The 25,075-nt window shown below is 29.7% G+C and overlaps 4 protein-coding genes and 1 long non-coding RNA gene across 9 annotated transcripts; 2 read left to right on the forward strand and 3 right to left on the reverse strand.

The window, feature by feature from the left end:
- Positions 1–627: 627 nt before the first annotated feature.
- On the reverse strand, positions 628–5,456 carry LOC132914049 (microprocessor complex subunit DGCR8). 4 transcript variants are annotated; one of them, XM_060972837.1, is made up of 7 exons: positions 5,139–5,456; positions 3,752–4,183; positions 3,354–3,437; positions 2,837–3,221; positions 2,460–2,737; positions 1,961–2,397; positions 628–1,783 (listed from the first exon to the last, which is right to left on the reverse strand). In XM_060972837.1, the coding sequence occupies exons 2-7, from the start codon at positions 4,152–4,154 to the stop codon at positions 1,451–1,453; spliced, it is 1,920 nt and encodes a 639-aa protein (XP_060828820.1). In that variant the 5' UTR covers positions 4,155–4,183; positions 5,139–5,456; the 3' UTR covers positions 628–1,450. The 4 variants fall into 4 exon arrangements, with proteins under 4 accessions (XP_060828820.1, XP_060828822.1, XP_060828821.1 ...); XM_060972839.1 differs by lacking the exon at positions 5,139–5,456 and adding an exon at positions 4,290–4,772; XM_060972838.1 differs by lacking the exon at positions 5,139–5,456 and having other exon boundaries at positions 3,752–4,283.
- A 1,034-nt stretch (positions 5,457–6,490) lies between these two features.
- Positions 6,491–11,030, reverse strand: LOC132914046 (protein phtf). The gene is made up of 16 exons (XM_060972829.1): positions 10,557–11,030; positions 10,339–10,478; positions 10,013–10,224; positions 9,739–9,925; positions 9,511–9,647; positions 9,331–9,433; positions 9,026–9,238; positions 8,775–8,839; positions 8,464–8,633; positions 8,192–8,328; positions 7,779–8,088; positions 7,417–7,645; positions 7,183–7,278; positions 6,946–7,089; positions 6,741–6,836; positions 6,491–6,661 (listed from the first exon to the last, which is right to left on the reverse strand). The coding sequence occupies exons 1-16, from the start codon at positions 10,580–10,582 to the stop codon at positions 6,512–6,514; spliced, it is 2,415 nt and encodes an 804-aa protein (XP_060828812.1). The 5' UTR covers positions 10,583–11,030; the 3' UTR covers positions 6,491–6,511.
- A 510-nt stretch (positions 11,031–11,540) lies between these two features.
- On the forward strand, positions 11,541–14,243 carry LOC132914048 (ER degradation-enhancing alpha-mannosidase-like protein 2). Its single transcript, XM_060972836.1, has one exon. The coding sequence runs from the start codon at positions 11,760–11,762 to the stop codon at positions 13,854–13,856; it is 2,097 nt and encodes a 698-aa protein (XP_060828819.1). The 5' UTR covers positions 11,541–11,759; the 3' UTR covers positions 13,857–14,243.
- A 2,773-nt stretch (positions 14,244–17,016) lies between these two features.
- Positions 17,017–18,444, forward strand: LOC132914054 (uncharacterized). Its single transcript, XR_009659504.1, has 3 exons — positions 17,017–17,233; positions 17,312–17,411; positions 17,636–18,444. It is a non-coding gene; the product is annotated as an uncharacterized LOC132914054 (long non-coding RNA).
- Positions 18,235–24,047, reverse strand: LOC132914050 (vesicular inhibitory amino acid transporter). Of its 2 annotated transcripts, none has more exons than XM_060972842.1 (4): positions 23,666–24,047; positions 22,490–22,790; positions 22,219–22,351; positions 18,235–22,114 (listed from the first exon to the last, which is right to left on the reverse strand). In XM_060972842.1, the coding sequence occupies exons 2-4, from the start codon at positions 22,774–22,776 to the stop codon at positions 20,930–20,932; spliced, it is 1,605 nt and encodes a 534-aa protein (XP_060828825.1). In that variant the 5' UTR covers positions 22,777–22,790; positions 23,666–24,047; the 3' UTR covers positions 18,235–20,929. The 2 variants fall into 2 exon arrangements, with proteins under 2 accessions (XP_060828825.1, XP_060828824.1); XM_060972841.1 differs by having other exon boundaries at positions 18,957–22,114; positions 22,490–22,793.
- Positions 24,048–25,075: the final 1,028 nt, after the last annotated feature.

Consider the following 25,075-nt stretch of genomic DNA (forward strand, 5'->3'; position numbering starts at 1 on the left):
TATAATTCTAGTCCTGTTGTGTGCCTATTATATATGTAAATGTATTTATCTTACATTAATTTAACAAGGTTTTTAAAACAGCTGATAAAAAGTTTAAGATTTTGTTTATTACACAATGCTTTTGTATACTATACAATCAGTAAATCTAATATTTTTAAACAACATTATTTCAAAAAGTAACAATTCTTATGATATAAAAAAAAGCAAATACGCGCGCGCGCGCGCGCACGCACACACACACACACACACACACCAAACAAAATTTATCTATTCCACATAGTTTCACAATGTTTTAAATAGAATATTAGAATATTATATTAATCATATTACTTGCTGTCACCATATTATAGTATAATACATAATTTTTCTATCTATATAGTAATATTTATATATGTAACATATTGTATTGTAATTAAGTAAACAAAAATTTCATTTACACATAGTTAACACAAAAGAAATCCATAATTTATAATACACAGACAATGAAGATTGATGTTTGTATTTTCTACTGAAATATCATTATACATGATGATGTAAAAGAATGAAAATACCTTTTTAATGAATTTAGAAATACATACATTGTAATATTTCCGACGAGAGCTTAAACTTTGAAATAGGTTCCAATACTTGTGTTATTAATTTTACAGTGGTATTGTTAAATAATTAGTAAAATACCACATAAATGCAGAATAAGAAAAATAGTGATATAGGAAAAAAATCATACAAAAGTGCCAAAGAAGATAAGTGATGTAAATGTTTTAGGCACTATTGGATAATTTATTTATATTCTATTAATTCTATTAGCAAATTTATTAGGACAATTATAATACTTTTCAATACATTGTAACCATTATTAATATGCAAGATTGATGCCTTAATGTTTATAGAACTGAAATATACTTTACTGTAATCAGTTCTTTAAAAATAAATGATTATGTTTCATGAATCGTTATGTGTTCGGTAATTCTGTATAAAATAACATACAATTAATAATCATTTACATGTAATATTAAATCCCCTTTATATATAGAAACAATAGTGATTTTAAAAGACAATATTGTCAAATACATTTAACAATTTACAGCGCAAGAAAACTAATGTGATTGAGGTAGCCTTCTGTAACATCTCGATATCAAAACTGTTCTTGAAATTCAAATCTTAGAAACAATCTCCGAATATTTTTAACCAATATTCACATTTCATTATACTCTTAATCATTGTATTAACTGATTATAAAAATTGATTTCGAGATACATAAAAAATAAAAATATTAAAATGGATAAGGATCAGCACCATTTTCTTTTTAAATTGCTATATTATATAATATTGCTATATAATATTTTGCCCTTATTTTCAAAACACAAAATATAAAATAAATCAAAAACGTTTACTTTCTTACAAAACTTACAAAATAAACTAATATTTATAGGATACACAGTTGACTAATATGCTATAAATCCACATTGTCCAAATTAGCTGCAGATCCAGTTGGTAAATCCGGCGGTACAAACTTACCGATAGGTTGTATAGCTTGTCTCTGTTCTGCCAGTTTACGCATTTCTTGTCTAAGTTTACTTAGAATTGCGTGATTTGGTTGATTAACAGCAGCTTTACCTTGTAACAACGTGATTTCTTGTTCTAGTTGTTTCTTTTCTTTAAAAGATTTTACGCTTCGAGATCCATAAAGTCTTAGTAAGGATCCCCAAGACTGGATATGAGGATGCATAAGCTGCAGGATAGCTTGGGCTGCTCGTTGTTTACCATCTTTCTTATTACGACATACCTAAAATTATTTCAAATATAAGTTACAATTAAAAGGTACTTTATGAAAAATAAAGCGAACTAAAATAAAAAGAGCACATTTATAATGTTGCGTATTCTTTTTTAAGAGGAATAGATAAAATATGGGACTATATAAATTTGAATTAATTATAATTTAATAAATTATAATTTTACTTACAACGGTAGCTTCATGTTTGCCGACACGCATTGTAAATTCATTGCGTTGATGTTTTAATGTGTTTACAGAGTAATTAATATCCATATCACCAAGACCATAATTTCGTTGGAGGCAGGTGATTAAAATAGCATGCGGTGACGGTTCAGTTGTTTTTGCGCAAAATTCTGCGACTCGTGGATCGGTGATCGATATTTCATCAAAGAATGATAAATCTGCATCAGAATTTGTCCTTGATGCTTTAATCATTCGACTATTATTACCAGAAACTGTATCTCCTCCATTATCACCAGAAATTTTATCTCTCATTTGAGGAATTAAAATTTCAAGAGTTTTCCGCGCAGCATTAGCTTTTGCTTGTTTTTTGCTACTACCAAAACCGCTTCCGTACTCCATATCATTTATACAAACAACGGCAGAATATGGAGTTGCTGCATTTTCTAAAAATGCAAGAAATAGATTAATATATACTAGCTTAAGAATTATTTTTTATACAACTTACCTAATTCTTTAAACTTGTAAGTTGGTTGCTTTTTAAGTGCATGTTGTACATATTCATGAAGTATACAAACATAACTTTTGCCTGAGGGATTCATTATCCAATGTTTTGGTGGTTTTTGTCCAGTACTATCATCTCCAACATTACCACTGCTACTTCCAGCTAGTCCAAAACTACTAACTGGAAACGTTATTAGTTTTGTTCCATCAGGTAAAGTAGGACGTTCAAGTTGTTTACGATGTTTTTTATTTTTTGTAAATTTTCTCCTTGCTGACCATGATCTAAATGATAATGGAGCGTGTTTATTAAAATTTGTTAACTAATTTTATTCCATTATTTGAGTACTATTGTTTCTTTGATATTATTTAATATATACTTACTGAAATCTCATTACTTTAATAGCTTTAAAGCGAAATACCGATTGGCAATAATTTCTTAATTGTTTACCATCTAACGAATGAGCCACTCGATTTTCTTGAATTGTTTCAATTTTTGCACTAGGCAGGCTGCACACTTCTGTATTTGAATCACGTTCTTTCTGCTTTTTTCTTTCTTCTTCTTCTTCATGAAGAGCTCTTTTGTATTGAAGGCAAGGTATTGCACTAACAGGCACTTCGTGTTTTCTTACACTACCAGGTCCAAGGAAATATGGTTTTGCAAGAGTACAAACTCTACTTTGTTTATGCAAATATAAAGGCATTCCACTATTATGTGTTACCTGTACCCAGCCTTCTGGAAGTACATCAAAGTGATTATGTCCAATTTCTGTAAAAACAAAAGTTATATTCTTATATGTTACACTTTACATATAACCTCTTGATAATTTCACAATAATCATTGCTATAGTTTTTATACAATATTGGAAGCTTTTTATATATTAAATATTTAAATACTCACCATCCATGACAAGTTTCACTTTCTCTTCATATGGTACACTATCCTTCTTGTCTTTTCTTTTGCCTTTAAATTCTTCTGGTAAACCTAATAGTAGCATATAATACTTAACTAAAAAAATACTCTGCAGCTGCATGATCTATATAAGAAGTATAAAAGAAGATAACAAATGATCTTATCTTTCTGTCTTCTTTTTATGATTTTATTTTAGACACATATAAGTTTTCCAATTTAGCCTATTCTTATAAGTTTCTTTCATATTAATATAAGTTATGCTTACTATAAACTATTGTCTCTCTTTCTCTCTCAGTACCTTGTATACTTTACCTCACAAAACAGCAATAAAATTTATTGCAATATTTATTTTGAATTTGAAATTGTTTTGAAATAGTAAGATTTACCTTCTTCAAGCATGGCTTCAATTTCTTCATCAGGTACATCAGAATCCATACTTTCATTGGTATCAGAATCCATATCACAGCAGTTCTGATCTGGATGACGTTCTAAATCATCCAAAACATCAAACTGTCTTAAATCATCTGTAGCTGCAATGCTATCTGTGTTAGATTCCATAATACAGTCTTCGGTAGTAGAATCATTGTATGCATTTGTATCATCAACAGATATAGTTTCTTCTTCCATTATATCACTACAATTGCTTCTGTCCGACATTCTACCTTGATTATCAGTATTTATTTCCAATGTGCTTTGTTGATTATCCAAAATTGTTTCGTTTGTGTTTTCATTTTGAGAAGCCATATTTGATTTAGGGATTTCTTCAGGAACTTCTTTATCAATCTCCATTATATGTATAACAAGGATCTGCTAAAATACTGTAAGATCTAATTATCAATAACATATCAAATTTCAATTTAGAGGATATTTTATGTCTTATAATTTTTATAGTTGATTAAATATTTAACACATTCATATACTAACAAGCAAATAATTTTTAATTATCTTTGTAGCAAAATTTGTTACATAGACTTAAACACAAACTCTGTATATAATAACCCGTGGATTAAATAATATCAAGCACGTCGCATGGCCACACCACTTTCACCAATGAGGCCAAAGTCCAATCAATTTGAAACCACTTTAAAAATGGCAACGAAAATTGGACATTTGCATTAGTGTTAGCAGTTTGGGGCCTATTATATATCCATGAGTACATATTGCACAAATAATACATTATATTGTCACAATATTGTAGAATGTAGTTGACACACTTACTTGGCTCCGAAACTAGACAGGGACAACATTGAAAAATTGAACCTGTTGCTAGTCCGAATAATGCACTAATGATATGAAAATTAGATTTGTTTAAATAATATATCAAATGCTCCTGTTGTAAGCTAATATAAATTACATGCAAGTTTAATATCTTTTTATCTATACACACTAGTAAAATGTAATATATTTAGAAAATATGTACAAAATATAAAAATATTGTGTATATTACGGTATAATGAAATCCTCCCTTGTTTATCTGAGATACGTATAAAATAGACAAACTTTTTTACTATAGTAGAATTGCTTCTCAATTTTCTAATTCATGTACATTAAATAAACGTATCTTATTTTTAAAAAGGCTTGTTCTATATACACAAATTGAGTAATAGATAAAATAATCATACGGATAATTATATTATTGTAATAGTAAAAAATTTACTTTCTGTCTTTTTATATAAGTTGATAGTGAAAGCATATGATTTTCGTATTTAGCAAGTAATGTAAATCAATATTATAATACATCGTTATTAATTTCATATAGCTTCATAATAATACCTTTATTTATTATATCACAATATCGTATATTTCCGAAAATTATAAACGCTAATTCACCGATCATTTAACAATGTTGGGTTAGGTACAGTTTATCTTAGATACTTTATGTTTACTGACACTTTTTTAATATTTATGATTTAAAGGAAAAACTTCTATATCAGTTTTATTTAGAACACAAATTATTTTTAAATCAGCACTTAGTTATTTAAGATAAATTTACATACATTTTGTTTGAAATTTCAACTATACCTCATGTAATGATACAATAGGATAGAAACTTTTGTGTTCCAACGCTCTCTTTCGTTATATTGAGAAAGCTATACTCAGCCAATGAATGTATTATCCATAGATCATCGACTAGCATTGACTATTGATTAAGGACCTAAGACATACCTGTACTTACCTCGTCGATGGTATCATATTTGATTTTGATTATATGTATTTTTAAATTTATTACTAATTAATTGTCAAAATGAAAAAGCAAAAATAAAATTTAAGTAAAGTGAGATTTGAATTTTATATGTGTACAATTTTACTTATTACTATTTCTAAGTATTATAGATAAATAATAATTATTATAAGTATTATAGACGAAAAATATAGGTATTTAAACGAAAATCAAGATTATATTGCACATAATTTTATTTTTTAGAAAACAGATTCGCCAAACAGATCGAATACAGTAAAATTCACATAATTTACATTTAAGTCACAATATTTATAATTGAAAGAGTATATGTGTATCTATACATACAATACATACATATACATGACTTAATTGTTTTATTTTATATTTTGTATATTCCACTTAAAGCATTGTTTGCAGCAATATTTACAATATTATATGTACATGATACTTAGATATTCTATATATGTATATAAAGCATCAATAAATATCTATTTAAATTATTTGTTAAGTATTAAACGAGCAATTATATCAGAGAGGAAATTTCCTCTCTGATTATATCCAAATTTTGCTGTGAGCATAACAGATTGTAATACATATGGGTTGCATATAGGTTGTAAAATAACGATTAATTTAAAAGAAATAAATATTTACTTCTGATATTTTTATAGAATATTTCAATATAATTTACTATAATAATTATGAGCAGAACTTTTATTACCTTTTATTATAACAAATAAAAACAATTTAGTGGTTTAATTCGTCGCTATAAAACAGAATTCCTAACAATATCATAAAATAACAATGATACGTAATATACGTAAACTAAGAAATTAAAAAATGAAATATTTTCTTTCAATATTTAAAACAATACTATAGAATGTCAATAACAAAGTTATTTTCGTTAATGATTCGACATCATGAGGTAGTTATATGGAAATAAATATTTAATATAATATCCCTCTTTTTATTTAATTTTTATCTTATGTAACTTAAGCTTAAATCCAAGTAATTCAGAAAGCACTCCCGAAAGAGCAGATAATAGTACTACTTTTGTAATTGTGTATAAATAGGGATTAGCTGATAAACCAGATATTTTAAATGGAGATTCAAGTTCCTGCAAAATATATACTAATTATTTGATTGAATCAGTTGTTTTACAAATGTAATAACAAGGACATGCGTTTTCATACTACCTTTATCAAATCTGCTGCTAATTTGAGTACATTATTTGCTACCATAAGTTCTTCTTTTTTATGTGGCTTTTGCTCTATTTGTAAATATAAATTGATCTAAAAACAAAACAATACCAAATACTTTAAATTAAAATATAAATATGAATAATATTTTGTATACGTATTAAATATGTTATATATATCGTTTTTGATTTATTTTAATTACCTGTTCAGTTATTAACACAGAAAGATTTCTGTATTTTTTATTAATTTTCGTACCCAATGTCATAAAACGTAATATAAATATTCCAAGAGAAAAACTCCAAAACAATGCTTCAACGTTATATCGGGAATGTAAACTCTCAAGGTCCTATATATCACAAATATTAATATTATACTTATAGAGTGTTTTAGGTATATATGTATACTCTCATTGTAATATTTTTATACAATTTCTTTTTACCTTGATTAACTCCAAGCTCACAAATGATAACAATAATAAAGTAACAATGAATACTGCTGATACTATTACATCTACAGAACGTTGCGGTCCTCTTCTCTATAATATATGATACATTGGAAATGAATTATTATTGCTTAAAAAATTGAAATATTACAAATATATTAAGAATATGCTTAGAACTAAACACATACATTTATATGTATATATATATATATATATTTTTTTTTATTTTACCTTCAAATAAGATCTGACACTTAACCACAATTTTATATTGCGTACTTTATTTAATCGAAAATGTGGTAAATCAGATTTTCTGGCACGTCTTGACGATGTTAAATGTGAAAATAATTTTGCATATAAAAGTCTTTGTTTATAAGTACGTTCTGCAACCGCTAATAAAAAGAATAATAAAGAGGATAATATAAGTCTTTCAAATGCTGATATAAGCACTACTATACGTTCCCTGAAATTAATAATAACATTCATTAATTTTTTCCTACAGATATTTTTCCAACAATACTACATTTTATTACATGTAAGATAGTTTTTATTTCATTAAGATATTTATTATGTAATGATTTATATTGTATACTTACCAGAGAGTTGTTCCAAAAGTCAAATCTATAACTTTAGCTAAAATATCACTATATGTTTCTAAATTGACATAAGTCAAGTCATTTGGTATTAAGGAACTCGTTACATTGCTACTGTTGTCCATCCCAACATGATCACTCAATCGTTTAATAGATGGTATTAAAGCTAATACCACACTAAGCATTAAACCTCCATAAAAGTAATTTATATTCTCAGGCATTGATTCTACTCTAGCAATAATAGCTGAGCTGATATCCAACACCGATAATTCAGCCTTTTTTATATCACGTCGTGTCCATATAGTACAGGAAACTAAAATATAGCAAAACTTTAATAGATTATAATAGAAAATATATTTAAAATTATAATTAAATACTAAATTTTATCTATATTATTATAATTTAATTTATGTTACCACGATCGTATGAAGCACAATTAGAAATAAGCATTATGGAGGGTGGTAATTCAAATTCCCAAGAAAAAGGATGCTCAACAAATTCCCCATAATTTTTGTTAGTTTCATTATGGAGATCAGATTCTTCAAGTTCTGAACTGTAAAAGAATTTAAATTTAAAAAGCCAATTTAGTATAAAGATATAAATAGTAAGATGACCTCTTTTACTGAATATCAATCTAATTTATTTAAACCTAATTAAATAAAATTTCAGATTCTAAAAAATTGTTCACCTATAGCTACATTCATCACTATTTGTTGTTACTCCCATCCATTCTGTAGCAGATGTTGTAGCTTCTGTTAAATGATTTGTAACTGTTTCTTCACATTCTCCTTCTTCTTCACTTTCACATTGTTGTCGTCCTTCCCTTGATCCTATTCCCATTAGACATTGATCTTTATCCTTTAAAGAATAACTTAAAATTTTAATACGTTTATATTCAAGTAACTCACATAATTATCTAATATAATGAAATATATTACAGAAAAATTAATAATATGAAAAATAAACTATGAAAGTTAAAAACAAGATTAGGATATTTACCATCTTGTTAGAAGTTTCTGCTTCGCTATTTGAGGAATTTTCCTGTGACTTTAATAATTCAGGTGCTGCATGGAAAGTGGAATCATTTTAGCTAATAAAGATATTAGATAAATTGCTAGAGAGATTTAATAAATAAATATATGTCTAAAATATGAAAATACATTATTTTAAACAGGTACTAGCACTTTGTATTGTGTATTGCATAATGTTACTATATGAAATGTTTAAATAAAATTTGTCAAAAATCAAACCTGAAAATTTTGATTGCAAAACTTGTTGACTAGTAGAATCTTCTAACCAAAGAATGCGTTCCTCATTATTTTTAAGTAATTCCCGTTTATGTTTAAATTTCTCTGGTACTCGTGCAGCACTTTTATCATTATCACTGGACACATTTCCATTTAAGCTTTCAAATCCATCATCATCCTGATGTATATTTTTTATATTTGGATCTGGAACTTCATCTATAACAAAAAGAAGTATACTTTGCATTTAAACAAAAGCATGTAACTAACAATAAGACAGAAAGTTTTAGTACAGTATATAATGTATTAACTTGATTGAGTATGACTAGCTGAAGCCTCATTTATGGGTAAGGGATGGTTCACAGCCGCATTCATTGGCTCATTATCACAAGATGCTTGAGCTGTCAGAAATTCCTATAAAAGTGAACTACTATGTATAAAGTTTTTTAAAAACCCATTTTTATATATTTCAAATAATAAATTATAATTACCTGTGACCGACTAACAGTCAAAGAATTTTCAATTACAACCTTTTTAGCAAATCGCACAGATGTTAATACTTCATCACTTACTGTGCTAGCTTTTTCAGATGCTGTATCTTGAGATGATTTAGAATCTTTATGCAAACCTACAGGATATAGTAAATATAAACTAAAATAGAAATCCACATACATGATAATTATATAAAATAATTCTACAATATATAATAAGAAACTTACGCAGGTTTTGTCTTGTCCTGGATTTACCCATTCGACATCTAGTGTGTCTTAAACGTCTAACTATTTTTTGCTTATTTTGTCCATCACCTATTGTTGGTCCTGAATGAGTTGATACAATATGGGAATGAACAACACATAATGTCAACATCATAATAGCAGGTATTAATACCTCTGAAGTTGATATAATCTGTAAATGTATATCTTATACGTATATCTATAAATACATACATATATGCATATATGTATATTTGTAATACTAATAAACATTTCATACATCACTTTCATTGTCCTTTGCCATTTGACAAAAATATATACCCATATTGACCAGTTGCAAACTATACAATAATAAAAATAAAGTAAAAATTGTCAAACTAGTTTGCTGTATCCACCATTTTCTATATAATGGAAGAAGCAATAAACGCTGAAGTGCCAAGCAAGCTACAGTTGACAATCCATGCTTTGGCTTGGCTTTTGGGAAAGAAGAACCTATACGCATTAATATTATATAAATAGAATATTAATTGATTATAAATATAAATATCATAATATTGAATAACTTAACAGTTAAATTTTGATTATAATTTCTTAGTTTATTATTACCTCTTACAAGATCTACATCAATAAGTTCCGTTTTTAATTTTGCAGTTCTCATTGGAACATGTGTAAATCCTTCAAGAATATGTTGTTCCACGGTTTTTTCCCATTGTTGCTTATCATAAGTACCAATTTTCTTCTGATACCTAAAACGTGAATTGTTTTAAATGTACAATCAGCCATATAATCTTGACCGAAATGTGATGAAAACATAAATTTCTTACCAATAAACAAGCTCGTTTAATTTCATTTTTGTCGATCGCTATCGTAATCGTACAGAATGACTGTTAATTTTTAATCTTAACCAATAATCGACAATATTTGAGCGAACGGAAGATGATTTTCCGTATACTTTTGTTAGTATATTAAAAGAAAATGTTGCTCCCATAATATATAACAAGCGTTATTTACAAATAATATTTTCAGTCAGAATATACCGACAGGTGAGACATATAAAATACGAATATTCACAATACATTCAATAATTTTACGCCATTATCTAGAAACAAAATGTTCTAGATTCCTAGCAATAATTGTGACAATTAATAAGAAGATTACTCTCAATTAATTCTAATTTATAAATGTATACTAATAAAGTCTTGTACGAAAAAATAATTATGCATGTAATATTTTTTATCTGTTCGCTGTTGAAATTGTCACGCATTAGTAATATTTCTTTTTAAACAGCGTTGCGAAATACAATGTAGCTACCAATCTTATAATAATATACATAAAACAGTAACTTCTTTTGATTATCAAACTTAATGATTATGTTATTTAAATTAATTTTGTAGATATTAAAATTTGGATAGCAAAATTAAATATCTCTATCTTCATTTTGTTATTAAACTTAAATATCCCTATTTTATTATCACTATTTTATTTTATTATCACTCACTCATAATAGTCTTTTGAAACTACAATAAAAATTTAACTGTGAAAGATTTGAATATATTACTAAATATTTAATTTAATCAATTTTATAATATACTTAGATGTATGAAAATAAAAGCTAATATGCATAAATATATATTAATAAAGTATGATACAGTAATTAAGATTACATAGAATGTAAAATAATTCACAAATTCTTTAATCTGTTTATTTACATGTATTTAGATGTTTTTATTACTAGATAAATATGCATATTTAACATTTATGTATATAAATATTATGTATCTTTCCCCTCCTCTTAATGAGTTTAGGCAACATACTTCATACTATAAAACAAGCTAGAAATTACTTAAGAATAAGTCATGTATCATATATTACATCAGACGAAAGCTGGTTTCTAATAATTTTTAACATCTTCGTTAAGTAATGTCACGTTTAAAAAGATCATTTTATTTTAATGCATTTATATATACTGTGATTAATAAAATCTCAATTAATAAAGAGATATAAACATTCACGGATTGATTATCAAGATGCATCTTCTTGATGCATGGTTATGTTTTGGTTTTTTATCTTTGGTAAATGGGCTACGTGAATACGAGAAAAAAGATTTGATTACTCTAAGGGAAGAAGTACGATCTATGTTTGATCATGCTTATTCAAGCTATTTAACATATGCTTATCCCTATGACGAACTACGATCATTGAGTTGTGATGGATTTGATACATGGGGCAGTTTTTCATTAACACTTATCGATGCTTTGGATACCCTCGCTGTAATGGGTAATTTTTCTGAATTTCGACGTGTAGCAGAAATTATAAGTGCTAGAGCAGATTTTGAGGCTAATATCAATGTATCTGTATTTGAAACTAATATAAGAGTAGTGGGGGGATTACTTAGTGCTCATCTTTTATCACGTAAAGCAGGCATTAATTTAGAGCCAGGATGGCCTTGTAATGGTCCATTATTACGCCTTGCAGAAGATATGGCAAAACGTTTAATTGCTGCTTTTGACACTCCAACAGGAATGCCATACGGCACTGTTAATTTGAAATATGGCGTACCTGAAGGTGAAACAAGTATCACATGTACTGCTGGAATCGGAACATTTCTATTAGAATTTGGAACTTTGTCTAGATTAACTGGAGATCCATTGTATGAAGAAGTAGCTATGAATGCTATTAAAGCATTACATTATTATAAATCAAATATTGGATTAGTGGGTAATCATATAGACGTACTAACAGGTCATTGGACAGCTCAGGATTCTGGAATTGGTGCAGGTGTTGACTCCTATTTTGAATATTTAGCAAAAGGCACTTTATTGTTTCAAGATCCACTACTAGCAACAATTTTTCATGAGCACAAAGCTGCTATTGAGAAATATATTCGACGAGAGGATTGGCATTTATGGGTTTCTATGACAAAAGGTCAAGTAACTTTGCCAGTGTTTCAGTCTTTGGATGCCTACTGGCCCGGAGTACTGAGTTTATTTGGCGAAATTGGAGATGCAATGAAGTCATTGCACAATTATCATCGAGTTTGGAAACAATTTGGATTCACACCAGAATTTTATAACATACCACAAGCAGAAGCAGGTACTAACAGGGAAGGTTACCCGTTAAGACCAGAACTCATAGAATCAGTTATGTACTTATATAGAGCTACAGGAGATCCTTATCTCATACAGGTAGGAATAGATATATTAAGAAGTTTGCAGCATAGTGCTAAAACTACGTGTGGCTATGCAACTATCAATGACGTTAGGGACCACCGAAAGGCTGATAGAATGGAGTCCTTTTTCTTGGCAGAAACAACTAAATATCTTTATCTCCTTTTTGATCCTGATAATTTTATTCATAATTCTGGTCAGAAAGGAGAAATTATAGAAACACAATGGGGTCAATGTATTGTAGATGCAGGAGGATATATTTTTAATACAGAAGCACATCCCATAGATCCTGGAGCATTGTACTGTTGTCATAGAAGTCAGAATTTATTTTCAGACCAAAGAGCGACGTTATGGAAATTCATTCCTGTAAATGATGTGAAAGAAAAGGAAAATATAGAGCATGCCTTGTATGCAAAAGATGTAAAAGATACAAACGATGATAAACCAATTGAAATTGTAAAATTATCTGAAATGAGGCACACTTCTGTAAATACTGTAGAGAATAATAATAACAAAAATTTAGTCAATCCTTTGCCACTTATAAATGACAAAGTAGATGAAGCGACAGCAATAGAAGAAGAAAGTAAAATAAACACAAACAATCCTGAAGCTTTGTCCAAAAGTCTTTGTCAGGAAGAACCTGAATCTTTGAAAGTACAAGTTGCTGCACCTCCTTCAGGAATTTATAAAGCTGATGACAGTGAGAATATTGATACTTATGAAACCTATACTACTTCTGATGGGCATTATCCTACTTCTGCTATGAAAAATAACACAGAATCGTTTATTAAACAAAACAGTATAAAATCGAGATTTGAACCACAAATATTGCTTGAGAACATTCGAAAAAAGAATTTATATCCAACAAATAATTCTGCAAAAATAAATTATCAGCTTTTATCTTGCCAATCTCAATCATTCCTGCAACGTATATCAATTATAGGAGAATTTTTTTAATCAATTTATTGTTTATTTATTTATCAATATTTTAAATATCAATTGTATATACAAATGTATAGATAAAATACACAACGGAGTGCGATATAATAGAGTAGATAAGAAGGGAGATAGATACGTAAGAAAAGAATTTAGGTAGGTAGAGACAAGGAAAAGAGTTTAGAGTTAGATAGATATAAGGGAGGAGGCAATAAGGTGATAACGCCATAAAAAAGAGAAAATGTAAAAGCGTGATTGGGCAAAAAAGGATGTAAAACCGAAAACTTGTCCAAAGCCGAAAGGCACGGACTAAGTAAAAATAAATAAAATATACAAGTGTATATGTGTATATTTTCTGTTAATCTTTTGTCTCAAATATGAATATATTTAAATTACTTTTAACGACCATTAAGTTGTGACATATCATTTGCAAATACATGTCTTAGCGAAATATAAGTTGTCGTAAATTGAACTAATAATTAACAATATCAAATTTTCAGCATATACATATATATGTATAAAAAATTGTGTACTTAGTTATTATAGATCGTAAGAAGCAATTTGAAAAAGAAAAGAATTTTCGATTCTTATATTTTCGTATTTTTAGCAATCAATAGCATAAGTTAATTAAAATTTTGGAATAAAAATTTTATTGTATATTTTAACAGTGACCTTGAACTTTCATGAATTCTGATGAGTAAAGTATGAGCACCAACCTACACAAAGCTTACATAACTACTTACCTTACATAACTACTCAGTAGATAACAATATTATATATGCTCGTTAGTATACTATATTTATAAGACATAATAGCCTGGTATATGTTTAAATAAAAGAGAGAAGCAAAGTAAACAAATTGTAATAATTGAAACATATTTTACAAAGTAACACAATTTTAATAATTATTTATCTATGATCAAAGAGGAAATTTCTTCTCTGCTATAATTTATAGTATATAAACAACTTATAAACTATACAAATATAAAACTTATGTTTCATATGTGTAGGCCCTGTATAAATATAAATTTTATGTTAAATCATAAATTAAATTAAAGGTAAATATATATTTCACGGATAAATGTTTTGAATTTAAAGATTGTAAATTCTAAGCATCATAATTATTAAAATTTGCTATGTCAAATAGCAAAGTATCATCCGGTATATCAATCGCTAAATGGGGAATCCCAATAACGTTCAAAGCTAGTGCACTTCTCATTTAGTCGTTGCTGCTACAATTAAAATTCCCCGACATAAAAGCAGAGAGGAAGTGCTGCATCACGCAGGCAATACCGGAAGGTGATTCTGCTCTGTTTAGTTGCACACTAGCATAGACAAGAACCTATTTAGTTCCACGATATAAGAACCTATTTAATTGTACGTTTCTACGGGAAAGTTCATATCTACTTTCCTATCCGAAATAAATAAGTATGAGAATAACAAAATCGCACAAAAATTAAACTAATTGTAGGTTGCCTAGGAGAAATTAATTGTTTACTATATTTCTTTACAGAAAAAAAGAGAGTATTTTCTTTCAAACGATAATAGATGAGTGGAATGATGCAATAGAAAATTAAATAGAAAAGTAGGTATGAACTTTTTTGTAGAACCGTATAATTAAACAGGTTCTTGTAGCGTAGAACTATGGTCAACTAAACAGGGCAGATCACTAAAGTTATAGGTTCTTGTATATGCTAGTGTGAACCATCTTCAGCATTTGGCCGTATGAAGCAGCACCTGTATTGTGAAATAAGAACTATAAGCATGAGAATGTCATTTCCTCTCTGATAAAAATTTGTAAAAATCCCTATGTGGATTCAGGGGAAACCCATATCCCCTCTTTCCCAACTGCATGTGCATATATAAAGCATTGAACCTGCTTGAAGACACAATTAATCTATCAAAGCGCAAGAGCATACGTCTTTAAGAAATTATTACGTCATAACTATAAACTACGCAATTCTAAAGTAAGTGAAGTGTATTTTTTTATGTTAAACCATTTTTATAATTATTTTATATATTTTTTCTTATTCTTTTCTTCCTCTTCTCGTATGTTGCTAGAATTTTTCTTAGGAATATAAAATAAATTATTTAGATTAGTAAAATCAATGTTTTTGTCTGTAAGAATATTTATGTTCTTAGTCAACTGCCAATTATTTTTTTTATTGTATAGATTTAGTTAATTATGTAACGATGATTGTGATAATTTGTTGACTTTAATATTTTTGGGTAAATTAGAAAAAAGTCACAAATTTTACTTTACTTTATTTAATTCCTCTTCTGCTGAAGCCGTAATATTCGGTGAAATCCGTTCCGTATATTATGTAATGAAATGATTGCAAATTCGATTTTTCATTGAGCATCTTGTCTTGGAATATAATTCAACAGTAAAAGGGATAATATCACACAACATCAATTTATAGTAATGTAATAAAATCTATCCATGTATTCTGTACGTGCACGTAACAGATTATATTTTTGTATTTTTCTTCTTTTTCAACAGATGGACAAGGCAGCACAAGATAATAGAACAAACCAATGCAATCCAACTCATAAATCCACTGGGCCAGGACATCAAGCTGGATATCATGGAACAGGGACGAAGGCGGATTTGGATAACCGCTCCAATCAAATGAATCCTAATAATCCATTGTACAAAAAGTAAATTAATTGCATTGTATAAGTAAAATGCAATTATAATAGAAAAATAATGTACTTCAGTGATGCAATAAATACACATTAATACAATAACTTTTGGTTACATTTATTGTGATTCCTTTCAAGACAAACATCTGCACGAAGACCGCGAGCTATTCTGTTTAAAAAAATTATATAAAACTTATTGTACATAGAGTATATGTGTAATACCTAACAGCTGTAAATAGGTGTAATTATTCTTTTTGTAAATTCATGTTTCGCCACTTTTCATGACATATATTTTCCATTAGATGGATACCGTGTTTACAAAACGACGATTAGACAAAAATTACTTTCTGTATATTGTCGATAGATAGTTTTCTAATCCATTTACTAAATTACGAACGAAGATTGAAATTTATGAATTGTTAAATTTGATGCGAAAATTTCTGTGATTCCTGTACTTTTATTCATAGAGTTCTATTTTTAAAAAATTTTAAATAAAAAGAGTAATTTTGTTTAAATAAGAAGAAGTAACCGCAAATTTTATTGTCTGCATTGTAACGTGTAAGTAGTATCTATTCTAATGTTTCGAGGTTTTCATTCTTATTTATAAAAAAGTAACTTTCTCTGTAACAGAAAGTATCTGAAAACCATACAGATCTGATTCGGTTACGCTCCAAATACTATTTATCGCTACATAAAGGATTCGTTCTACCCGAAAATATCATTGTATTTTCATCTATCGCCATGAAATCGTTGGTAAGTTGCATATCATTAATATTGGTAATATGTATTATGATTTTTATTATAAGTGAAAATGTCTGTGTATTATTTTAGAAAATTGTCAGCTTACTTTGTTTTCTCACTTTAATAATATTTGCGAATGTAAAAGGTAATAGAGGAAAAACAACTATGCAGAGTGATGCTATGGAAATTGGTAAAATTAAAAATATAATCTTTTATACCATGTACTTTTCAAACAATAATTTATAAATTAATTGAAATAAGATTGACTTATTCTTGCATATTACATTATACGTTGTAGATATAGAATTCCACTGTTCGAATTATGTTTTCTATGAAATAGTTTATTCGAATCATTCTAAGTGCCAGCGGTTATATATTAATTCACTTTTTGGGACTAGATTTATTTTCTTCCAGGGGATGTACCACGTGTAAAAATAAAAGTATTTCGAGGTTCAAATAAAGAACAAAATGGAGAGCAATTTTCTACGTGGGGATTTTGGATCAAACAACCAGCGACAATGAAATGAGGGCACGTTAAATATCACTTTGTAATTATTGCGCGCATAAAAACTTATGGTTTATTTTTTGTATGAAATACGAATGCATAAATATGTATATATTTTATTGTAGAACAAAAGAAAAGAATTTTTTTTTTAGTAGAATATGTAGGTACATAAATTACTTTTTAAATCTTGCTTATTATTTCTTGATAAAATATTGTGATCGTTATAAATTTACAAATTTATACACGAACGTAATCCCTGGGAATATATTATATAGATATATGTTTAAAAATGTATTACATATTTTTATGCATGCACTGTTAGTTTCCACAGTGTTGATTAAAGTTTTGCAAAGAATATTACGGGAATTTCAATGTCACACAAAAGGAGCTTGATATTTTTGAATGTCATGATACCTAAGAAGAATTCTGTATAAAAAATGGAAATAAAAATAAATACTGCACATGAATATTATATATTGTTATTGATAAATACTGTTTATTAATAAAATTATGTTGTCAAAAAGAAGCGCTTTTATTTCAACTTAGAAACGAACATTTCGTACATTACAATTCAATATCTTTATATCGTTTCGAATCGAGTTCCATAAATCGAGTCAGATTCAAATAATATTAATGCATATGTAAGATTGATAAACAATACTGTATCATAAGTACATGTATATCTATTGTCTGTTTAAGGACTGTATCAATTAAAGGTCCGTTGGAAAAAATTCATCGATTACATTGAAACATGTGTAGTTTTGTTTATTATTCTTTATAACGTATGTATTATTTTTTGAAAATATTGTACTCGCAAAGGTGAATAATAATTATTCAAACCTCTTTTTAGCTATAGTCTTTGAAATAGAAACTTCCTTTTGTAATCATTGTAATCTTCATGCACGACATTCTGTCTAATTTTATTTAATGTCTATTTTTTTTGGTCGACAATTATAATCAAAGCTTTGGTATACTTCTTAAAATAAAAGATCGATACTATGTATACATATACATTATACATATATACGATAGCGATATCTCTTTTTTTAAATAACAAGGCAATATCATGTGTAATTTATCAATCTTGCGTTGACTTTTACCATTTATCTACGTTGATGATTTAAAGAAGGAAACGATTCCTCAAGAAAGGAAAAAACTAGTTGAAATAATTTTCAGATGATTTCACTTATACATTAAATTTGATCATAGCCTTAATAATTAACGCTTAACTTCTATAACTCACAATATAACGTTTAATATCATTGACAAAGGTTTCGTTCGATCAATAGATCGTATTACATTAATTATTATTATCATCTTGGAAGACTCGTTTCATGAATATTATTATATCTCATTTAAATAACATATTGTGACTGCGAGATGCTCCTACCCCTTTTTCCTTTAGATTTGATATCTAGATTAAAAAAATAACAAGTTACAGAATACCGAGTAAAACTGTTAATCTTTCTAAATAAAAACATTAACATTATTTTTACGATAGCTGATCTTGTCATAATGATATTAATATTATTCTGATATCTTTTACTCCTTTTAAGGTCGTGATTATATGAAAATGCGATTAGCGGTAGGCGACTTTACCTTTCATTTCATTCAACCAGTATTCCTTTGGTCGTAAAACATCTATCCAATTATATAAGCCCAATCTTTATACGTATCTTATAGTCTCTTAATTATAATCGCACAATATTTCCAACAATTACCATACACTTTCATTACGAATAAGTGTAGTTATAACATTAACCAAGAATGAAATCGAGAAACATAAAATATTTTCACGTAGTAAAAAGTAAGATTGCATTAAGATTATAACAATTATTGCTGTATGCGGCTTCTAGATGTATATAAGTGAATTAGATAATCCCTAAATTAACCTTTTCCTCAGGGATCAACTGGTACACTTATTAAGAAGCTAATTATAATGCTAGCGAAACGTTCGGACAAAATTGCTGGCGGACATTCGGAGAAGCAGCTCAAACAGTAATAATTGTATAGATCTAGACTTGTATAGATCTCGGAAACTAAGTACCTAATATTTGAGTCAATTTAACGATACAATTGAATCGAAGAACATCTCGCAGCACCGAAATACTGCATCAGCTACATTCGTATTGCTTAAATTAAGTGTGATCTATGCGGCCTGCAAAGGCCTTGGAAGACATTGGATTATTATAACTAATTGTACTCATCCGTACATAACTGGTTACATATTTGCATTCGCTTGCACGACGAGGAGACGTTAGAATAGACTAATTTGTTGTTAACGTGTTGGCAGCTAAGATCCTGAAGTAATCGTAATGAGAAACGTTGTTATTCTCGGTTTTACACGTTCCGCCGACTAAATACCTCTAATTGTAAATTTAACAACGAACAACGCCTCCTCGGCGCGGCGCGTAGTCAACGTGTAGATAGAAATTACAAGATCCGCAATGTAATTATAAAATCCCGAAATCTGCGTAACAGTAGTTAACTTGTACGTACAATATTCACCGTGTGTTTCGCTTGTAAACGTATTGTGGAAGACATCGATCACTTACAATCAGCAATATATTGTTACGTTTACTGCGCTCTAAATAGTCTAAATGTTGCCTAGAAAGCCCCTGAATGTCGACGATTTTTGTCAAGGAGAAGGAAGACATAAACCCAAACGAAGACGATAGGACACATGTCGAAGCCAAAATGTATACGCGAATAAATTCATTTTTTCTTCTCTACTAGATTTTCTCGCCTTAAATAGATCATCTGCTAGATATGTGTGAGTTCTGGTTGAATATAAATATACAATCTCAAAATGTCTCGAACCTTTTTGATTAAACAAATCTGTATGTTATATCTATTCAAACAATCGAAGAGATATACATTTTTCTTTTTCATAGAATCTCTCTAGTCGATGACACACAACTAGAATCTTTTTCTTTGTTATTTCGTACGATTAACGTTAAAAAACGTTTGAAACCAGCAAAAATATAGACGCCGTCATGTTCTCAAGGGAATACGTAAGCGGATTGCACTGCAGTCGTTAAAAGCGATATGAATATTATCGTACAGTGCATATTCGATACATGTGTCGTAAAATTTGATTCCCTTGAGCGGTATATCTATACGTACTTCTTCGTCTTACATGTTTCTATTTCCGTTGGAGAAATAAACGGAGATCGAGCGAGTTAAATCACACGTGTGATTGTTCAAAACGGCAGACCGATTTCAAAGGCATTAATCAAGGCAGAGCCTGAATCGTATACTCCGATTACACCGAAGAGTACACCGAGAAAGATTACGAAACAATCGTACGCGACTGCGCTCCATTCCATGGAGTTTCTCTTTAGCTTTAAATGAAAATAACACGGCCATATAAATGATAACATTGTTCCGGTAAAGGAGCCTATGAAACCCATAAGAATACTGAAGTGCGGAATGAAGATCGCCATAAGAATGGTGAAAACGATCACACCAACTCGCCACGCCAGACCCCAGACTTTCAACTCGCGATCCACGGTCCATATGGTTGGGAAGATGGTTTTGGGTCTGCCTCTAAAGAACGCTCTCTCGAGAAGTTCGCAGGCAGCGTAATACGGCAAAGGATAGGAGAGTGCGGCTTTTATAACCAGGCAAAAATTTACCAGACCCTTAAAACTGGGCGAGTGTAAATTATTCGTGATCACCTGCTGTGTGTCATTCTGGAAAGTTAGAAAACAGATCCAACCAAAGAGCGATTTGAACGCGGCGGCCGCGATGTGGCTCCAGTTTAGCATCCAATCGAACTTGGATCGATCGATCAGATTGCCCTCCAACGTAGGTAAAAATATCTGCGAAGTATAGCTGAATACGATCACACCAAGAGAGATTGGAAAATTCTTTAGATCGGGCATCCACTTTACTTTGGACCAACCCCAATCACCGATTTCCAAAAGACAGTAGCCGACAATAATGGCGTTTATGAACAAGTGAGACATCGTGCACCAAAAACTAAGGACTGAGACATGCTGTAGGGATTTGAGAAAACCGAGAGGTAGTAAAAATATCCCGATCAACATCATCCAACTCCTAGTATCGATTGCGCCTTCGGGGAACGTGCCTATCATCAGATCACCACAGACGACCACGTATAAAATACAAGTCATAAGTAATTCGATGATCTGAGCGATATTCACCGCTCTAGCACCCCACGTTGGTCCGAAACATTCTTTCGCAATGGCTACATATGAATCCCGTACGCGTACGCGTTGGCCAGTCGTGGTATCCAATTCATATAAACATTCAACGAGTATCTTGCCAGTATAACAACAGATATGAGCTATACCGATCATCGCAGCAATGGCCCAATAACCACCTCGTAATACGGCGAACGGCAACGATACGATGAACATACCCTGCAAATAAAATAAATAATCTAAATCTAATCTAATATAAATCTAAATAACCTAATCTTGCGGTATCGTATAAATATCAGAATTTGTCATTGAATAAACAATACCTGTATAGCATTTGTAACGTTCCATGCTGCTTGCCATTCGTTAATTTTTACTCCTGAGCCACCAAATTCGCCACCACCTTCGTCGTATTCGCTAAATTCACCGCTACTGACACTTCCTGTCCTAATTTTGTCCCTATGAAATTAAATCGCATGTATGAGCTATTTCTACATAAGAATCTTTCTTCGATCGAATACCGAAGAACGAATTTACAATAACTTTAAGAGTCTTTTTTTATCTATTACTATACAATACGCGGAAACGTTCATTTACCCGTTTCGTTGATAGCTGAAAGAGTCCTCAGCGATGCCTACATTATTCTGCTCCCGATATGCTTGATCTCCATTCATAGTTATCATTTCCGTGTTATCATGACCTTCGTCCAACGATTTGAACTGTGCATGTCCACTTTGTCCTGGAGTTTGTCGTTGACCTGGACCTGGACCGCGAATAAGTTCCATACACGGACTATTCTCTGGCCATTTAGCTTTCAATGTTTCCCAAGCAACGTTTATCGTTGCCCCAAAGGATGGTATGTAGAATCCGCGAAAATTTGCCATTATTTAATTCGTTGCTTCTGAAAGTAGGCAAACTGCTTTTACAATCCTCGTTAAAATTTCCACGTTAGTAATTATGCATTCCCTCATTTGAAAATCTTAATAAGCAATATACTCGATTGTTGCTAATTCTTTGCATTATATTTACAAAATTTAAATTGTATATTAACAAATATTATGATATCATCTATAATATAGCATACATAATATGACTGTCAACTGTTGCGGATGAGTAATGTTGTTCCGTGTAACTCGGCTATCAGAATTATCAGTTTTTAAGTATACTAAATATTATATATCAGATATACTTACAGAATCCTTTCAATTTATACAAATTATACATATGTTCTACGAAAATTGGTAAAATTCCAATATAGAGAAATATCAATGTAATATAAATATATAAATGTTCATATCTTGCAATAAATAATAAAACGAGGGGTAGAAATGAGCAATAAAATTCTATGATTTAAATTTAATAAGACATTTAATAAGATATTTGCATTAGTTATTAGTTATGGATATTTTTTAATGATTCTTTTTAGAGTAACTCAACCAACTCTGCCACTTTATAAAAATAATTAGAGTAACAGATGCAACACACGATATACAGGTCATTTTAATCGCTTGAATGAGAAGAATGGTTGAGTATATAGCGCGACACAATTCCATTCGATTAACGAGGAAATACTTTGTACACGTGTAATTGAACCCCGTGTTTAAATGACAATCCCTCATTGCGTTTCGTAAGCCCTTAATCGATTTAATCGTTTTTCCATGTACGCTTGCAAACTTTTCATATATGTATCTGATGTCTCTTCTATGAATGTTTGCCCCTGATTTCTTGTACTCTCAAATATCGACCGGAGTCTCGATTTCTTGCTTCACTTACCGAATGACGAATAAAATTCCGCCCGCAAATATTCAGAGAAACTTAGCGGCGTTTGAACAGTGCGACGACAGACGCAACTTCCTCCAGCGCGAGTCTCGTCCCGTTTTTTTTTTTTTTTTATTTTTTCCAATTTCCTTGCCAGGCGTAACGAAAGGCTTGAATTAAAAAAGGGTCCAGCAGCAGCAAGTCCGAAGAACGGAAATACTTGAAAATAAAGGGTCGAAACCGTCTAACTACGTGGGCTACGACACCGCATGGTCGTCTACGGTCTACCGCGATCGTCGAGTCCCTAATCGCGAGCCCTTAATCGCGACATAGACTACGGGGTTGGTGTATCAGGGGTTGGGAGATCCGAAGAATATGGCCAGCATCCCTCGAACGCGCAAGCCTCGATCGATGTGGTCCATGAGACATCTCTCGACATGTCAGTACTGTATTTAAAAGTCACGTCTCCCCCACGTGAAACGAATTAAAAGAAAATGATTGCAAAGCATAACTGACAACTTTTCATGGAACTCGCTATGCGTATCTTATCTAGTATTGCAATAACTGAGTCGATTGGGTTTGATAAAACGAGACTGATATTGAAATTTGTAAGAGAAGGTCGCGATTTAAACGTGCGCTTTTTTAATTCGTCTTGAATTTTGAAGATTAAGCTGTTTTTATTTTTTAAATATTTATTAAATGTGTAAATTTAGGGCTATAATTTAAAGAAATATATTTTTTACACATGTTTAAAGAGTTATAAATTTGCCACAGATACATTACAGAAGTACATACGAAACAATCTCTACAAGTTGAACGATAATTATTTTCCAAATAATGTAAAATGATAAGAGAAAACAATTAATGATCTTTAGTCTGTCTTTATTTTATTAGCCTTTCCTTGTATTTTTCTGAGTAGCTGCCGATTTTTTCTTTGATCGTTGGTATCATTTTTTTGATAATGAATATTTTTTGTGAAAGCTATGCATTGTCGAAAACAACATCCAATACAATATCTAATTTCATATTTCATACTTATATATTGTGTCTATATATTATATTTTTGTCTTTATACATTTTTTAAATATTTGTAAGTACTGATGAACAATGGAAGCAACGGACATATGGATCTCCCGAATTTTCCCAAAGAGAGTTACGTTACATATATTAACAATAATCATAAATAATTTTAATCATGATATCCTACTTTAAAGTGAAATATTAATATGTATTATAAATATTAAAGATGACAGCATAGCGTAAGAAAGTTATTTTTATGCATAAGTTAATATTACAAAACCTAATTAAGCAGATTGCTAATTATTTACTAAAAAACATTTTGTAATGTAGATAACATTTGAAAATAACAATAATTTTATTATTTTGTATATAAATATATATAATAAGGTGTTATTTTATTATTTA

The sequence above is a fragment of the Bombus pascuorum genome, chromosome 14 (genome assembly GCF_905332965.1).
Source record: "Bombus pascuorum chromosome 14, iyBomPasc1.1, whole genome shotgun sequence".
NCBI classification, from domain to species: Eukaryota; Metazoa; Arthropoda; class Insecta; order Hymenoptera; family Apidae; genus Bombus; species Bombus pascuorum.

What these genes read in the sequence shown, in the direction of transcription:
- LOC132914048 (XM_060972836.1), top strand. Translation starts at nt 11,760, where the DNA reads ATGCATCTTCTTGATGCATGGTTATGTTTTGGTTTTTTATCTTTGGTA.
- LOC132914049 (XM_060972837.1), bottom strand. Translation starts at nt 4,154, where the DNA reads ATGGAGATTGATAAAGAAGTTCCTGAAGAAATCCCTAAATCAAATATG. An exon ending in TGAAGCCATGCTTGAAGAAG is followed by an intron (nt 3,438 to 3,751) that starts GTAAATCTTACT and finishes TGCTACTATTAG; the next exon opens with GTTTACCAGAAGAATTTAAA. An exon ending in TTACAAGTTTAAAGAATTAG is followed by an intron (nt 2,398 to 2,459) that starts GTAAGTTGTATA and finishes TTGCATTTTTAG; the next exon opens with AAAATGCAGCAACTCCATAT.
- LOC132914050 (XM_060972842.1), bottom strand. Translation starts at nt 22,776, where the DNA reads ATGGCAAATTTTCGCGGATTCTACATACCATCCTTTGGGGCAACGATA. An exon ending in TTCAGCTATCAACGAAACGG is followed by an intron (nt 22,352 to 22,489) that starts GTAAATGAACGT and finishes TTAATTTCATAG; the next exon opens with GGACAAAATTAGGACAGGAA. An exon ending in ACGTTACAAATGCTATACAG is followed by an intron (nt 22,115 to 22,218) that starts GTATTGTTTATT and finishes TTTTATTTGCAG; the next exon opens with GGTATGTTCATCGTATCGTT.
- LOC132914046 (XM_060972829.1), bottom strand. Translation starts at nt 10,582, where the DNA reads ATGAAATTAAACGAGCTTGTTTATTG. An exon ending in AGTGATGAATGTAGCTATAG is followed by an intron (nt 8,329 to 8,463) that starts GTGAACAATTTT and finishes ATTCTTTTACAG; the next exon opens with TTCAGAACTTGAAGAATCTG. An exon ending in ACTTTTGGAACAACTCTCTG is followed by an intron (nt 7,646 to 7,778) that starts GTAAGTATACAA and finishes TATTAATTTCAG; the next exon opens with GGAACGTATAGTAGTGCTTA.